The sequence below is a fragment of the Lagenorhynchus albirostris genome, chromosome 5, assembly GCF_949774975.1.
Source record: "Lagenorhynchus albirostris chromosome 5, mLagAlb1.1, whole genome shotgun sequence".
Lineage (NCBI taxonomy): Eukaryota > Metazoa > Chordata > Mammalia > Artiodactyla > Delphinidae > Lagenorhynchus > Lagenorhynchus albirostris.
In genome coordinates, this window is record NC_083099.1 from 137,352,328 (window position 1) to 137,370,478 (window position 18,151).

General features: G+C 44.7%; 1 protein-coding gene across 1 annotated transcript; it reads left to right on the plus strand.

Moving 5' to 3' along the window:
- Nucleotides 1-1,760: 1,760 nt before the first annotated feature.
- On the plus strand, nt 1,761-11,151 carry RIPPLY3 (ripply transcriptional repressor 3). The gene is made up of 4 exons (XM_060149456.1): nt 1,761-1,873; nt 2,702-2,768; nt 7,331-7,398; nt 10,842-11,151. The coding sequence occupies exons 1-4, from the start codon at nt 1,770-1,772 to the stop codon at nt 11,149-11,151; spliced, it is 549 nt and encodes a 182-aa protein (XP_060005439.1). The 5' UTR covers nt 1,761-1,769.
- The last annotated feature ends 7,000 nt before the right edge of the window (nt 11,152-18,151 follow it).

Genomic DNA, 18,151 nt, shown 5'->3' on the forward strand with positions numbered 1-18,151 from the left:
TCTTTTAAAATCATTGTGTGAAATTTTAGTTTTAAAATTAATTCCCCCCTTCGCCTTTAATAAGGTTTCATTATTGTCATAACCTGTTGCTCTTTTTTGTTTTAGCATCTTTATTGGAGTCTAATTGCTTTACAATGGTGTGTTAGTTTCTGCTTTATAACAAAGTGAATCAGCTATACATATACATATATCTCCATACCTCCTCCCTCTTGGGTCTCCCTCCCACCCTCCTTTTTTTTTTACACAACTTAAAAAATTTTATTTATTTATTTAATTAATTTATTTTTTTGGCTACGCTGGGTCTTCGTTGCTGCGCGCGGGCTTTCTCTAGTTGCGACGAGCGGGGGCTCCTCTTCATTGCAGTGCACGGGCTTCTCATTGCGGTGGCTTCTCTTGTTGCGGAGCTCGGGTTCTAGGCTCACAGGTTTCGGTAATTTTGGCGCACGGGCTTCAGTAGCTGTGGCCCGCGGGATCTACAGCGCAGGCTCAGTAGCTGTCGCTTCGGGCTTAGTTGCTCCGCGGCATGTGGGATCTTCTCGGGTCAGGGCTTGAACCCGTGTCTCCTGCATTGGCAGGCGGATTCTTAACCATTGCGCCACCAGGGAAGCCATAACCTGTTGCTCTTAAACGGGGAAAAAAAATGTGGAAACATTTTAATGTCTGAAGTTCTTTAATTTTTAAAAAAATTCCATTACCGTAAGTCACATAAAGTAAGCTCGCGTTCTTCGACGCGGCATCAGTGGGGCACTGGGCAGCAGATCGTACTTAAGCGAGGGGCCCGAGTCCAGGCCGGCCGCCTTCAGGGTTCTGCCGCCGGGCTCTACTAATGAAACTCCTCCCACCCTGCCCGAGCGCTGGGGACCACGACAGCTGCGCCCCCGCGAGCCCTGCAGCCCGGCCAGGTATTCCCAGGGCACGCGCGCCATCCCGGCTCATCCAAGGCGCTTTCTGTGCCGGCCCCGGGGCACAGAGGAAAATCGCACCCGCCCTCGGAGAAAGCCACATCCTTTTCCAAGGCCTCCGTCGCTGGGAAGGGTGCTCTCATCTGGAGAGCTCTCTCCGCCACCTTCCACCGCCTGGATGCGTTGCTGCAGCCCCACAGCCGCTTTGGGCACCGCGGTCGGGGCTTCCGGGCGCCCACGGTTCAGCACCGCAGGCAGGGCGGGTCCACAGGCTTCAGTAACCGCCCCCCAAACCCCGCGGCCGCTTTAAAAGTCGTGGACGTGAGATTTCCCGCAAATCTGGAGACCTAGATGCAGGAATAAGTAACCCGAGGGACGCGGAGACCCCAGAGGGGCGGGAAGAACCCAGGGATCCCTCCTCTCCAGCACCGGGCGCGGGAGGCCCCTGGGCAAGGGAGCGCCCCCGACTCCACCGCCCAAGACCCCTGCCCCCTGTGCCCTCCTCTCCAAGGCTTTCTGTGTCACTTCCCGCCGTCCCCTCCCCGAACTTCCTCGCCCCCGCTCCTGGCGATTATGCCTGGATTTCCTTTGTTCCCTCCACACCCTTGACCAGGGCTTCCCAATTCCCCTTCTTGACCTCGTCTCCTCCCCCCCGCGGCGCTCCCTCCTGGAGCTTTGCTTGTCCCCTCCCGGAGCTTCTCCGGTGCCCTCCCTACCCTCTCCCGGGTTTCCCGTGTCCCCTCCCCGCCCCGCCCCCGTTTTTAAACCTGGCGCCGAGAGCGCGGGTAGGTGAGCGCCCTCGCCTGAGCGGTTAAAGGCGCGGGCGGTCGCGGGCGCCGCTGGAGGGGCGCGGGCTCCGAGGGCACCATGAGACCCGAGGCAGCGGCTGGAGCCCGGGAGGCGCGGGGACGCGTCTGTCACTGCCCCGGGGACGGTCCACGGGGACCACCACCGCCGCGCGGGCCCGAGAGGTGAGGGTGTCCCCACGGCGCGTCGGTGCGGGGAGCGCAGGCAGGATGCTCCGGCCGCGCTGAGCCCCCGAAGCCAGGCGGAGCCCTGGAGCCCGACGCGACGCAGAGAAAGTTCCTTAGCCGGAGTCAGGGACGCAGAATCTTCTCGGCTTCAGAGCACAGTTCTGAAGTGCGGAGGCCCAGGAGGTGCCCGGCAATGGGCCAAAGCTTCGGTTTCTAGATCTGAAACCCACCGGGCTGGGATCGGTGAAGTCTTCGGGGGCCCCTCAGTGAACCCTGCAGGGGGTCGCGTCACGTTGACTGTCACACTCTTGGTGACATTCTTTGTTTGCCCTGTGCGTGGGACTCAGCGTTCGCTGTCACGGGCACCAGCCTTTTTTAAGGTAGTAAAGTTAAAATCAAATTAGCAGGGGAGTTGTGGAAGGGCCTGGGTGGCCAGGCAGCCAGAGAGGAGAAACACATTCCCGCTTTTTGCATCGTAAAACTCTGTAGACTCATCTCTGTGCAGTCAGAAATTAATGAGCAACAAAGTAGCCAGCTACCGCGGGGAGTCTGAATGGAAGAATCCTGCCAGGCTGGGAAGAGAAATTCCTCAAATAATGATGTGTATCATATTTGGGATTTCTCAAAAAGCCCAGTGAAGGCAGAGAACTGAGAATGTGGCAGGAGAAAAAAACGCAAATGGCACAGACTGAGAACTTGAGAGAACATTCTGGTGTGTCCAGTGACTCTTAGGCAGACATTAGAAATTATAAGAATGTTAACTCTTATGATCTAACTTTAAAAGCAGAAAATGCTGGGGTTCACTCTTGGTCCGTGTCCTTCCAGCCAAACACCATGGAGACCTTGGATCCTGACCCCCCAGGATGCTGACCCCACCGGAACTGGAAGCGAGGTAAGGTTAAGTGTGGGCACTGTAGGTATCAACGAGTTCAGCCAGGAAGTGGCACCATCCCTAAAATAAAGGGACCATGAAAGGCCTCCTCGGCCAGTCCCTCCCTTGGTCATCTAATGCAGAGGTGCCTTGGGGTCTGGGGGTAGGAGCCTGGCCAGCTAGGTGTTGATCATATCTGAGTCATATGCAGATTGGCTCTTGCTTTCTTCTCCTTTCTTGAAAAGCAAAGCCACTATGGCAGAACTGTTTCAAGGGCATTATAAGAGATTTCTTCCATGGTGGGTTTTTTCTTCTTCTTTTATTTATTGGCCGCACCTCGGGGCTTGAGGGATCTCAGTTCCCTGACCAGGAATTGAACCCCTCCCATGCCACGGTGGTGAAAGTGGCGAGTCTTAACCACTGGGCCACCAGTGGAATTCCCCCATGTTGGGTTTTTTCCTGCTAACCGGCAGGTAGAAGAGAGAAGTCTGTCTCGGTCCCCCTCATCTTAGAGAAAAGCTGAGTGTGCCATTAGCCCTGGGCTGGTGCCACAGAGCAAATACGGGCAGAGCCCTGTCTCGGGTGCCTGGAAGGTGTGGTTAAAAGTCCCCACCCGCCGCCTGGCCCTTTCTGAAGCTCTCTGGGCCCTGTCTGCAAGCACTCCTGGGGTAAGTCATGTTGTCTGAGCAAACACACTCCAGCTGAGGGCTTTGTGGGTGAAGATTAATCACCACCACTATTCTTTTGTCTCCTGCATTGGTAACGAAATTGTTTTATACTTACTGGAGTAATGACTTACTTTCATAGAATTTGCCTGTCCTTTGTTATATTTTAAAATATAAATTGATGACTTTTAAAATGCTGGAGTTAATTGGGCTGGGAAGGACCATTAGGTTACACCTGTGGCATTGTGCACTTATTTTTAGTATGATAAGAAACTCAGGTTCAGACCTTTCATGCATTTTGAAATTGACTCTTTTATTAAATTAGTCTGAATAATGAGAGTTTTAATTCGGTTACTATTTGAAGCAAATCAAATTATATTAAATTAACAAGGAATATTATTTTTTAGCGCAAATTATTGTTACATACAATATCTAAATAATGGAAGTAATTCCTTCTTTTGCATTCAAACTTAAGTTCTTAAACAAGATTTAAAAGGTGTTTGGGAGAAAAAATTATCCAATTTTCTTTTAAATGAAGTGTTTGTATAGCCTCTCCCTTTGCAAGAATGAAAATACAGCACACTTTCTAATGTAAGGTAGTCTTTTTTTTTCCTATTATTATGAGAAGGCCATTTGTGAGAAAAATGAAGATTACTCGCAGAAAAATGTTAAGCTATGACAACTTTCTGTTGATCATCAGCGAGGCACAACGGATCAAGCAGTTGCGTTCATGGATTTGTTGGGGGGCCGGGGTGGAGAGTGGGTGTTCATGGGGGCTGTAGAGCTCGCTGCCCGGCTCCCCCCCTGGCCAGCTCTTTGCAGACCCCGATCTGCCGGGCAGAGCGGTCAGCTGCGGACGACTGCAGACCCGAAGCATCGCGCTCGGTTCCCCGGAGCCCCAGCCTGGGGAGGGCAGCCCGGCGCGGGGAGGGACGGCTCCTTGCTCAGCGGCGCCCTCTGCCGACAAAGCAGGAGAACTCCTCGGCTCCTGAGCTCTGTTGTGTATTTCTTGAGAAATGTCATTGGTCGGGAATGGTGCGGGTGAGGGGTGAGGGATCACTGCCTAGTGACCTGTACCACAACTGCAGGCGAGCAGATCACAGTTAGAATACTATAGGACTTCCCTGGTGGCGCAGTGGTTGAGAGTCCGTCTGCCGATGTAGGGGACATGGGTTCGTGACCCGGTCCGGGAAGATCCCACATGCCGCGGAGCGGTCAGGCCCGTAAGCCATGGCCGCTGAGCCTGCGCATCGGGAGCCTGTGCTCCAGAACGGGAGAGGCCACAGCAGTGAGAGGCCCGCGTGCCGCAAAAAAAAAAAAAAAAAAAAGAATACAATCTAAATTCGAGGGAAAGTCTCAAGACCCTGTGTCCTGAGCAGTAGGGTCACCCTCGCTCATTTGGTTCCCCTGGTACCACCGCTTGGGAGCTGTCTCCCTCCCTTGCCTGGGAAAAAATGAATGACGGCCCAAGCCTGCAGGGGAGACGATTTCTAGGGCATGTAAGGAACTGTGTTCTCCTGCGCGTCCTTCCATCTTCCAGGCTTCCTGCATCGTAGCTTTTTTTTTTTAATTTAATTTAATTTTTTTATACAGCAGGTTCTTATTACTCATGAATTTTATACACATCAGTGTATACATGTCAATCCCAATCTCCCAATTCATCCAACTACCACCCCCGCCCCCCTGCATCGTAGCTTTACCAGAGTCAGAGGCATGTGTGCAGAGAACACAGAGAGATCCTCACAAAAGTCTCTCTTGTATCTCTTCTTTCGCACAAACACCCCCCCTCCCTTTTTTTTTTCTTGGTAGAGACACTTGGAAACATGTATTCTGAGAGAATCAGAAGGTTTCGGTACAAATGCCATAAAAATGTGATGTGATACACATATCACATGTGAGCCCCGCTGTGGCTAAACAATCACCCCCCTACCTCCCCCCCCACCCCCAATGTTCGGCGGCTGCTCACTGTTCCCGGGACCCTGTCAGGAGCTTCTGTGGAGCTCATGCATTGTTGGACGGCGGGGTGTTCTTGTTTGACGTCCTTCAGCTAAAGCACAGTTACGTTCTTCAACAGCTCCCTGTCAGTGTGTCCTGAGGCCCCTCCCCCCTCCCCCAAGGAAAGCTGTCACCTCTCTGGGTGCAAAGGGAAGGTGCTGTCTGTGGCGTTTTGGTTTCGTAGCTGTTCAGCCCTGTCGCACATCCCTTTAACACAGTGTGTACCTTGTATACATTTTTGTTACCCTGAATTATCAGAGTGTGAATATTTAGACGTTTAAGTCATCAGAAAAGGACGTTTAAGAGGAGGATATTTGAGGTGTGAAGTTTTAAAATCTGTGTATGTTTGTGGGGTAAAGTTTACAGAGTTTATGAAAGTGTGCTATGTGTTTCCCAGAGTCTGGTTAGAATTAATCACTTAAAGGAAGCTATTACTCCATACTAGCCACCACTGCCTTTAGGCGTCCACCAAGGCTTGCATTGTCTATTATATCCTCTCCCATCACAGGGTGTAAAATTGCCACTGACAGCCCAGGATTGCTTATGGTGGTAGAGTGAGTCTGAGCAGTTAGAGATACTTTATAATTATGAACAGAGCTTAATACAGACGTGATTTCTTGGAGACCCCAAAGAGTGAACTTCATTATGGAAAAGATTTTGTTCCAAAGACCGTCATTCTTTCCCTTAGCTTACCATAGCATATTATAAAAATAAGCCTGGTAAAATTTCAAGGAGGCTTATGGTTTGAGGTCTTACATTCAGATTTTTAATCCAGTTTTTTTTGTGTGTATGGTGTAAGATAGGGGCCCAGTTTCATTCTTTTGCATGTGGCTGTTCAGTTTTCTCAAGACCATTTTTTGAAGAGACTGTCCTTTCCCCATTGTATATTTTTGTCTCCCTTGTCATAAATTAATTGACGATATATATGCATAAGTTTATTTCTGGGCTCACTATTCTGTTCCATTGATCTATGTGTCTGTATTTAGGCCAATACCATACTGTTTTGATTCCTATAGCTTTGTAATATAGTTTGAAATCAAGAAGTGCAATGCCTCAAGCTTCTCCTTCTTTCTCAAGATTGCTTTGGCTATTCAGGGCCCCCAGCAAGTGGTCTCCGCCCTTTTGGATGCTACCAAATGTTCTTGGAATCTGTCTTTCCTTTCCCTTCTGGTTGGTGTTACTTGAGTTCAAATCACCTCTTGTCAGGTGCCTCCAAGCCCTTAGCTCACCAGTCTATGCTATGCACTGCTCCCAGCAGCCACCATGATCCTTAAAATACAGATCTGATTGTTGAATTCCCAGCTCAAAGTCAGTAATGGTCTTGAATCCTGTCTCCAGAATGAAACTTAGACTCAGTAGTGGGTATTCGAGTTGTTCAGTGTCTGGACTTAGCTTCCTTTTGAGCCCTTTTACCAATGCAGTCTCTCATTCATTCCACGTTGGGCTCCACCTTTCCACGCTGTGCTCTCTATTTTCCCGCCCCTCAGAATTTGATGCTCTGCTCCACTTGGAATGGGCCCAGAACTGCATGCCCAAGTGCCACTGATGTCTCTGCCAAGGCCCCCATGAACCCTTTCCTGATCCTCTTCCTTGTTTAGAATAGTTAGCATCTAACTGTATGGTGCTTTGTAATGTAGTTATTTGCCTCTATGTGTGTTTTTCCTCATTAGATTTAAAATGCATGAACTGGGGGACTGTGTCCGACTCATCTTTCCACCTTGGGATCCCTCACAGGGCCCGGGATATCATGTCAACAGTAAGAGGGAGAGGAGCTTATCAAATACTGTTAAGGTGTTTAAACTATCTCTAAAATTGGAACTGACACAAGTGCAGGCTACTTAGATTTTATTTTTAAAAACTTCAGGATGCTGCTTTCAGAGGCTTCTTGACTGTGTCTGTGTTTGTATGTGTCTGTCTTTACAGCTTGAGCCTGGGTGTGACCAACAAACCTTTGGATCGAAGGGGGCCTTTGGGTTTCAGCATCCTGTAAGGTAATATCTGACTTCACTGTAAGAAATGTATTGTTTCCTTTTTTAAAATTATTATTTTTATTTTTATGTAACATTTCTAAAGGTTTACAAGATATGATTTTAAAATGGGTGTATTTTATGGTTCTTATGTTAATTGATACAAACATAGCAAAATACCTATGTGTATAAATTATTTGGCCAGTATCCACTCACTTCATACCTTTAAGAAAGAGAATATAAGCTCATTTGCAATCATAATAATTAACTAGTTAATAACATAAAGCAAGCTAAAATAATTTTTAAAGAATGTTGACCTGAAAAAGTGTAATGATTCTCAGTGTAGATGTTCCTATGTGGGACAAATTAATGTGTGAATTACAATACAGTTTAAAAGTACACATGTGGGGCTTCCCTGGTGGCGCAGTGGTTGAGAGTCCGCCTGCCGATGCAGGGGACACGTGTTCGTGCCCCGGTCCGGGAGGATCCCACATGCCGCGGAGCGGTTGGGCCCGTGAGCCATGGCCGCTGAGCCTGCGCGTCCGGAGCCTGTGCTCCGCAACGGGAGAGGCCACAACACTGAGAGGCCCGCACACCGCAAAAAAAAAAAGTACACATGCGTATAATTAGCCTCTAAAGATAATTTATAATTTTTGAAGATAAATCTATGACATTTCAGAATAATGTTTTTCAGTCCATAATAATCTTGAAAAAACGATTAAGGCTACCTTCCACATAAGGCGCCCTCTGCCGGACTATATTATTTCCTTTAAATATAAGCATTAATACACTTCAGTGTCTTCAAGTGTATACATTTTCAAAAAATGGAAAATAATTCAGTATATTCTCCAACATTATTTAGTTATGATTATCCCAAGGAACTTCAAGGATATTTTGTTGGATTTCTAGAATCTATTCATTTATTCATTCATTCAGTGTTTCATTTGCAAGTTGGAATTGGCCTCTTTTCTTTATACTTGTTTATACCTCTTTTTTATACCATATTCTGCCTTGTGTTAAATTTAATTGCATATGAATTATATACGCATATCAGCTTATTTACTTAGATATTTAGGTATATTTCTATTTTTCTCCCAGGATATAAGTTAATGTACTGCCTAGTGCAAAGTAGACCCCCTAAATGTAGATGTGAAGTAAATGAGGGACTGGATGGATACTGTACCACGGTTGGATCCTCTGGCCTCTGAGTAGTTCTTTCATGGTCCTGGTCTTGGCGGAGATCAGGACCCTCACTGCTGTATCCCTCTTTTTTGTTTGTTTCTTGGCCACGCCGCTTGGTTCCCTGACCAGGGATCGAACTTGTGTCCCCTGCACTGGAAGTGCGGAATCCTAACCACTGGACCACCAGGGAATTCCCTATATCCCTCTTACATTTCATGCATTTTGGGCAAGTGGTTCATGCACTGGACTTTTATCTGTTTCTCTATGTCTGTTTCTCTCCTATCTTTCTCAGCCTGTCTCTTTCCAGGTGTCATTTCCTTCACCAAAATAAACCTAGCCTACGCTGTCACCTCTCATCAGAGTATTTTTCCCCTGGTTGTCTTGGAAGACTAGAAGCTTTAATAAGACTCAGGATACTAATTGCCAGAGATGAAAATTAGAGCCCCTCAAACTGATCAAAGGGTGATTTTTGGAAAAAGGAAGTTTTCCTAGTGTTTCACATCTGTGGTCTTCAATCCTCATGAAATCACTGGGGAAGCTTTACAAATGCAGGCGGGAGGTGGGGCGGGGCGATTCCCCTGGGGGTGCTGGGGAAAAGTGCAGGTATCTGTATTTTTACAGGCTTCCCAGGTGACCCCAATGTGGGCTGGGGTTGGGAGCCACCCCCTCCTTCATGCCCCATGAGCCTTCACCTTCACACCTGACCCCGGGCCTGCCTCACAGACTCTGCTGTGCCCTGACTTTTGATTCATTGAAAATGCAGTGACTGGTGATGTGTGACCTGCATCTGTGTAACTGTGCATTGCGGGCTGAATACATAACTTTATCTTTATTACAAAATTTTATCTTTTTATACACAAAAATGGGGGGAATGATATAGTGAACCCCCATGTGCATCCCAGCCTCAATAATTATCAGTGTTCTCAGGATCTGATCGTGCTTATCATCTCTCCCAAAGATTTGCTGTTGTTGTTAGAATAGTTTAAAGCAAATCCCAGACATCCTACACACTCACTTGTAAATACCTCAGCATGACACCTAATTTTTAACATGGCCAACCACTAAACTATGCTGTCCTAGATTTACATAGATGTGCATTCTCTCTGTTGCAGAGTTTCTCAGTCTCGGCACTACTGACGCTTTGGACTGGCTAATTTTAAAAAGTTGAGATATAGTTGACTGGAGAGGATAATTCTTTGTTGTGGGGCTGTTCTGGGCATTGTGGGGTGTTTAGCGCATCCCTGGCTTCTACACACTAAATGACAGTAGCTGCCCTTCAGTTGGGATAACTAAAGTCGACTCCAAACATTGCTGAAGGTCCCCTGGGGGTGGAGAACCATCAACTATTGGAAATCTTAGAAAGTTAAAAATTGCCCTACATTCTTTATAGTATGGTGTTTTCTCTCCCTTTTCTCCTCCGTCCAAAAAGGGGGGAATTGAAATCAGCTTTGCAAACAAGCAATGATCGATGGATAATCCCCCTCAGTTCCTTTATAAGACCACAGGGGAAAATGCAAACAATTAGTAAGTCAAAGCTACAAGAAGAGATTACAGGGACGGTGGGACATTTAAAATACTTTCCATGTATAACTGGAATCCTAAATTCACAAAACCTGGATGTAGAGGTTCCAAATTCTATATATTCCTTTTCTTCCTTCTTTCCTTCCCTTCCCTCCCCCCGCCCCCCTTCTCTCTTTCTCCCTCTCCCTCTCTCTCTTCTAGAAAAATTGCCAGGGTTGCCATTTTCTATTCTGCCAAAGTGAGGGATGCACCCCTACAGGCGACATTTACTACGGCAACATTCAGAAAGATTAGCCACTTCTCTAGACCAGGGTTTCAGGGTCAAGTTTCCTCCAAAGTCATGACATTCCCTCTGTTGTGTGTGTGGGGGGGGTGGTCAGAGGGGAGTGAGGCATCCCTTGAATAGGACATATATTATCCAGGATGAATCAGGTCCTTTGTTCGATCAGAGAGAGCCTCTTAACTTTGGAACTCAATGTTTTACTACCCTTTTACCTTTGTGGAAGCACACCCTTCTCCCTAAATTGATCTGCTCACCCAGATTACAGCTCAATTCTGACCTAGTGTGGGGTTCACTACCAGGTCCCCCCATCTGCCCACAGTTTTGTGTTCTGGTGACTTAAAAAAAAACCTACTGTGCACAGTGAAGGCAAAATCAGGAGGGAAGATTGGGGCTTAGCTGCTTCTAGGGAAAAGGATCCTCTAGATGCAATTTAAGACTGTTTTCAGGTTGATTAATGGTGTATTTGTTTCTTAAATATTAGACTCTATTTACCCATTTCTAAGCGTCAAGAGTATCTGCAGAGTTCCGGGGAGAAGGTGCTGGCCAGCTTCCCCGTGCAAGCCACCATTCACTTCTACAACGATGAGTCCAATTCAGACGAGGAGCACGACCCAGAGGTCCAGCCCTCCGACGTGCAGCGCCAGGAGGCGCAGGACAGCCCGGGAGGAAAGGGCAGAGACCGGCTGACAAACCCAGGATGGCGCCCCGGAGGCTGCGGTGGCCTCAGTGGTAAGGGTCCGCTCCCCTACCCTGACTCTCTGGAGGATGCTGCGTGCCCCTCATCCAAGTAGTCTGTCTTTCCTGCACCAGACCCACCTCACATGTGCCCTGGGGACAACCCTTGGGGACAGCCGCGCCAGGACACTTTGCGTTTCCACGCACATTGCATGTACGAGGACGTGACTTTCTTTGGCCAGCACCCCGCTCGTGGCGAGGACTCAGCTTGTTCTCATCCCTTCTCCTAGTGATTCTCTGTGCCTCATTTGTACCTTTGAGAAAGGATTCTAGGTCCAAGAGGTTTGCATCCACATGGGCTGTTATCAGGAGGGGCCAACTTTCAAAGCACGTTCGGCAATGTCACTGTGCTGATCAAACGACAAATTATTCCGTATCGATGAATAACCCACCCTCGCCTCTCACTTAACCTGAGACCCTTTATTTGGCTTTTTCCACTTTTGTAAAAATGATCCAGATATTGTCCGAGACCGATGTGGTTGCTGAGTGACATTCTGAAAAAAAAGTTTATTTATAAAAAACAAACACACTGAATAATTTCCATAAAAGTAACAAAAATAAAAAGATAAGGATCTGTGGGGGGAACCATTCTGGATAAAAACATATATGATGCTTGTCTAAGCACTGTGTGTATGGATAGAGAGACGAGCTTTAACTCTTAGCTGGGGACCACTTTGGGCTTATTACTTGTCTAGAGTAACACTGTTTTCAATCAAAGTACCAAATGTAATATCATTTTCTGCTTTTTATATTTTGATGACCAAATGAGTGTATTTGTCAAGGTTTTTTTACTTAACTATTTTGCATGTTGTTGTCTTCCCAGTTTCTACTTGAAATAAATATTTTGAGAGACAAAATCGTTTGATAATCATCTTTTTTGTTTGACATTTTAGACTCAATTAGTGCCTCCTTAAAGTTTTTAAAAGTTTGTTAGGATTTTTCTATATTTAACTCTTTATATTTCTGTTTTTTTAAGAATGTAGAAAAATATAAAAATGAAAGCAAAATGGCCTATAAGCTCAATGCTCTGAAAAATCCATTAATATTAAAAAATAGGAGGGGGACTTCCCTGGTGGTCCAGGGGTTAAGAATCCGCTGTCCAATGCGGGGGGCCCAGGTTGGATCCTTGGTCAGGGAACTACAGTCCCACATGCCCTGGGGCAACTAAGCCCAGGAGCCACAACTACTGAGCCCAAGCACTGCAACGAAAGATCCTGCGTGCCGCAACTAACACCTGGCACAGCCAAAAATAAATAAATAAATATTTTTTTAAAAAATAGGAGGGAATTCCCTGGCGGTCCAGTGGTTAGGAGTTAGCGCTTTCACTGCCAAGGGCATGGGTTCAATCCCTGATTGGGGAACTAAGAGCCCACAAGCTGCGCACCATGGCCAGAAAATAAAATAAAATAAAAAATAGGAGTAATACATGCAAATATTCCAACAACCCAAACATTATAGAAAAGTATTGATATGTGTTGCAAAGTAGCCCTCTCCTGTCTTCCCCTTTCTCTGTCCAAAGGTAGCCGATATCAATATATTTTTAAAAATATTTATTTACTAGTTTTTAAAAAATAAATTTATTTATTGTTTATTTTTGGCTGTGTTGGGTCTTCGTTGCTGCACACGGGCTTTCTCTAGTTGCGGCGAGTGGGGGCTACTCTTCGTTGCGGTGTGTGGGCTCCTCATTGCTGTGGCTTCTCTTGTTGTGGAGCACGGGCTCTAGGCACGTGGGCTTCAGTAGTTGTGGCACATGGGCTTCAGTAGTTGTGGCTCGCCGGCTCTAGAGCACAGGCTCAGTAGTTGTGGCGCACGAGCTTAGTTACTCCACGGCATGTGGGATCTTCCCGGACCGGGGCTCGAACCCGTGTCCCCTGCATTGGCAGGTAGATTCTTAACGACTGTGCCACCAGGGAAGTCGTAAAACATTTTAAATGTTTTTGTTTTTTTGTCTGAAGGTATACAGACTTGGTGGGGTTTTTTAAAAGTAACATCAATTTCAGCAGAAAACTTACCTAATGGTAGAAACAATTCCAAACACCTATTTTCACAAGGCTCTTCTTCACAGCATGAGTTTCTTTTGATTTAACCCTTTTTCACTCATTTTTAAGAATATCATCTGTGGGGACTTCCCTGGTGGTCCAGTGGTTAATTAAGACTCTGCACTTCCAATGCATGGGGTGCGGGTTCCATCCCATCCCTGGTCCAGGAACTAACATTCCACATGCTGCCTGGTGAGGCCAAAAAAAAACAATCTCTGCATCAAAGAAACAACTTTTTTGGTGTGTTTGTCTTGTTAAAATATTTGCTAACTGGCATATTTCTAACAATCAGTTAGCCTTCAAAAAGGTCAGAAAAACGTAAAAATCTTTTCAGTTTGACGGTCCAGTGCTTTGCCAAAAAGACAGCTGCTAACTTCTGTTTAGTTTGAAATACTGTTGGGGTCACTCCTCATAAGATGACAAAGGCTTGCAAAAGTTCCCTATTTGAAAGTTCTTATTTTTATAAAATTAACTGCACTGTCTAACCTTTCTGGAGTCAGGAGGCTACCACTGGCTTATGTACATCTTAAAGCAAACCAGAGGAGAGAGAGAAGATTGCTCTTCAAAAGTCTTTATTTTCCTTTCACACAGGCCTGATCAGGGAATTTCTCTTTTTTTGTTACTTTTTTTTGGCCACGCCCTGCGGCTTATGGGATCTTAGTTCCCCGACCAGGGATGGAACCTGGGCCATGGCAGTGAAAGCTCCAAATGCTAACCACTGGACCACCAGGAAATTCCCAGGGAATTTCCCTTTAAAAACCTGAATCTCTGGCAACACTTGCCTGAGTTCCCATGTGGAATCAATCAGCTGGTGTTGAGTCACAACTGCCCCAGTTGAACAACCTTGTCCTCTTCAATTCTCCACAGTCTCCACTGTTCCCTATTGGACGCACTCTCGTTTTCCATTTATTTACAACAACAAAAAAAATCCCTATGATGGCTTTTTTGTTTGATTTTTGGCTTTGTTGGGTCTTCGTTGCTGCGTGTGGGCTTTTTCTAGTTGAGGTGAGCAGGGGCTACTCTTCATTGCGGTGCACAGGCTTCTCATTGTGGTGGCTTCTCTTGTTGCAGAGCAGGGGGCTCTCGGAGAGCGGGCTTCAGTAGTTGTGGCACATGGGCTCAGTAGCTGTGGCTCGGGGGTTTTTGTTTGAGCAGTTTATTTTTATCACCTTTTTTCCTGTGATAGGAAGATGATATATCTAAATAAGAGAAAAAGTACCTTGTACAGAAGTATCAGAGGGAGAATTTTCTACTTTCCTGCAGGGCATGAGTCATGTCTGCATGACTCATTTTTGAAGAATTACTTGTGAAAGACCAATGCATAAATAGGTGATTTTTCATGATGATTATGAAAATGATAGATGTTTATAAAAATAATTTGGCTGAGAGGTTGCTGGGCAAGTCTAAAATACAGTATTATTTTAATATTCTATTATATCATTATATGGTAATCCTTACAAGCAGATTTTATTTTATAGTTTTAGATATTTCAAAAAGATGCTCAATGTCATTAGTCATTACAGAAATGCAGATTAAAAGCACAATGAGATACTGTCATGTACCTATTAGAAGGATTAAAATTTTTTAAAAATTGAACTACAGTTGATTTACAATATCATGCTAGTTTTAGGTGTACAGCAAAGTGATTCAGTTATCTCTCTCTCTCTATATATATGTATGTATTCTTTTTCAGATTCTTTTCCATTATACATATTACAAGATATTGAATATAGTTCCTTGCATTGTCCAGTAGGTCTTTGTTGGTTGTCTATTTTATATATAGTAGTTTGTATTTGTTAATCCCATACTCCTAATTTTTCCCAACCCCCCTTCCCCTTTGATAACCGTAAATTTGTTTTCTATGTCTGAGTCTGTTTCTGTTTCATAAATAAGTTCATTTGTATTATTTTTTAGATTCCACATATGAGTGTATCATATAATATTTGTCTTTCTCTGTTTTACTTCACTTAGTATGATAATCTCTAGGTCCATCCATGTTGCTGCAAATGGCAATGTCATTCTTTCTTATGGCTGAGTAATATTCCATTGTATGTATATATACCACACCTTCTTTATCCATTCCTCCCTTGATGGACACTTAGGTTGCTTCCATTGCTTAGCTTTTTTTTTTTTTCATTGCTTAGCTTTTTACAATAGCTTTACAATAGCTATTTTTACAATAGCTTCTTAGCTATTGTAAATAGTGCTGCTGTGAACACTGAGGTGCACATATCTTTTCAAATTAGATTTTTCATCTTTTCTGGATATATGCCCAGGAGTGGAATTGCTGGATCATGTGGTAATTCTATTTTTAGTTTTTTAAGGAACCTGTATACTATTCTCCATAGTGGCTGCACCAATTTACATTCCCATCAACGGTGTAGGACGGTTTCCTTTCCTCCACACCCTCTCCAGCATTTATTATTTGTAGACTTTGATGATGTCCAAAATGGTTACAATTTTTAAAAGACAGATAATAACAACTGTTGCCAGGGATGTGGAGAAACTGGAACCCTCATACGTCCCTGGGGGGAATGTAAAGTAGCTAACAGTTTGGAAAACAGTTTAGCGGTTTCATTAAAAAGTTAAACATAACTTTACCATACAACCCAGGAATTCCCCTCCTAGGAATCTGCCCAGGAGAAATGAAAACTTCTGTCCACTCAAAGCCTTGTACATGAATGTTCATAGCAGCTTTAGTCATAATAATTCCAAACTGGAAACAATCCAAATATCTATCAGCTGGTGAATGGATAAATAAAATGTGAGATATCCGTGTAATGGGATATTATTCAGCCATAAAAGGAGTGCAGTGAAGTTTTAATACATGCTAAAACATGAATGGACCTTGAAAACATCATGCTAAGTGAAAGAAACAAGATACAACAGATTACACCGTATGATTCCGTTTATATAAGAAAATGCAAATTTATAGTAACAGAAAGCAGAACTGGTTGCTTAGTGTTGGCAGCGGGAACATGGATTAACTATAAATGGGCACAAGGAACTTTTAGAAGTGGTAGAAATGTTCTGAAACTGGATGATGATGATTGTTTCACATTTCTAAAAATTCACTAAAATCATTGAATTGTTCAGTGCCAATGCGTGACTCTATAGTATATAAATTACACCCCAATAAATTTGTTTAAAAAAGCTTAAACTCATCTATTATAACAATATTTGTATCTTCTTCTTTAGCCACTGAACCACTAAAGGAATAATACAATCTTTTTGTGGCATGACAGAATTTACATTTTAAAAAGTAAAAAAAAGAAAAGTTCTGAAGAAATCCTTTGGTTTCTTCTTTGGCACTCTTAGTTTTTGATGCTTCTGGGTTTATCAAGGTTCCTGTCTTCTGCACACTTGCAGTGACCTCTGAGCCATCCATCACATAAAGGTAAAGAGGTCTCAGGTGTGCTTTTAGGATGATGACTTCAATTCCAAAGTAAGACATGACGGGAAGACTTACTGCTGAGATCCAGGTCATCATCAGGCTAGATATTTCTAAAAGTCTCTTAAATTACTTTAAACACCCAGATTATGTTATTGAATAACGTAGTCTGGCCAGTACCCAGATTTAAGTGAGGTGTAAAACTTCAGTTATCAATAATACCAAAGAATAACGGTCACAACTGACATAATTTGGGGTCTCTCCAGGTACATCAAACAGTACACCTGCGAATTCAGAAGTTTTACATAGTTTTCTACAACACTATGCTGGTCCCTAGCAATAGTTGCAGCTACCATGTGGATCATTAAAGATATTTTTAAATGTTTATTTAAAAATACATTTCTGGGGCTTCCCTGGTGGCGCAGTGGTTGAGCGTCCACCTGCCGATGCAGGGGACGCCGTTCCGTGCCCCGGTCCGGGATGATCCCACATGCCGCAGAGTGGCTGGGCCCGTGAGCCATGGCCGCTGAGCCTGCGCATCCGGAGCCTGTGCTCCGCAACGGGAGAGGCCACAACAGTGAGAGGCCCGCGTACTGCAAAAAAAAACCCCAACAAAACATTTCTGGGCTTCCCTGGTGGTGCAGTGGTTAAGAATCCGCCTGCCAATGCAGGGGACACGGGTTCAAGCCCTGGTCCGGGAAGATCCCACATGCCGCAGAGCAACTAAGCCCGTGTGCCACAACTACTGAGCCTGCGCTCTAGAGTCCGCGAGCCACAGCTACTGAGCCCGTGTGCCACAACTACTGAAGCCTGTGTGCCTAGAGCCCGTGCTCTGCAACAAGAGAAGCGACTGCAATGAGAAGCCCGTGCACGACAACGAAGACCCAACGCAGCCAAAAATAAATAAATAAATAATACATTTCTAATCAACATATACTGTATACAGAAAAGTGAGCAAATAATAAGTGCTTGATGAATTTTAAAAGACAGCACACCCTTAAAACTCCAGCCAAGTTAAGCACTAGAAGATTACCGCCACCCCAGCGGTCCCTGTTATGCCCCCTTCCAGCTACCACGCTCACTCTCTACCCCAAACGTAACCACTATTCGGATTTCAAATACCATGGATTCATTTTGCCTACTTTTGAACTTTATACAAATGGAATCATACAGTATGTGCTCATTTGTGTCTGGTTTCTTTTACTCCACCTAAGAGTCACCAATTTTTCTACGGTATTCTATTGCAGGAATATATCACTACTTATTTAGCCATTCTATTGTCGATAGACTTTTGTATTGCTTCCAGTTTGCGGGCTATTATGAACAAGGCAGCTAGGTACCTTTTTGTATATGCCTTTTGTACATGAGTGTGTACATTTGTGATGCGTAGATATTTAGGAATGGTCCCTGGGTCATAGGGTATGTGTAGAGTTAGTTTGAGTATAAATCATTTTATTTTGCTAAAATCTTGAAAGCCACTTGAAGTGATTTAAGAGTAAACATTCCTAAACGCAGAAATTTCCTAAATATAAACACACATTCATTCTTCTTCAGAATTGACCTAAGCAAACACTCTCATAGGCAGGACAATTGAATATCAGTCACGAAGTTACTGGAGTGTGATCT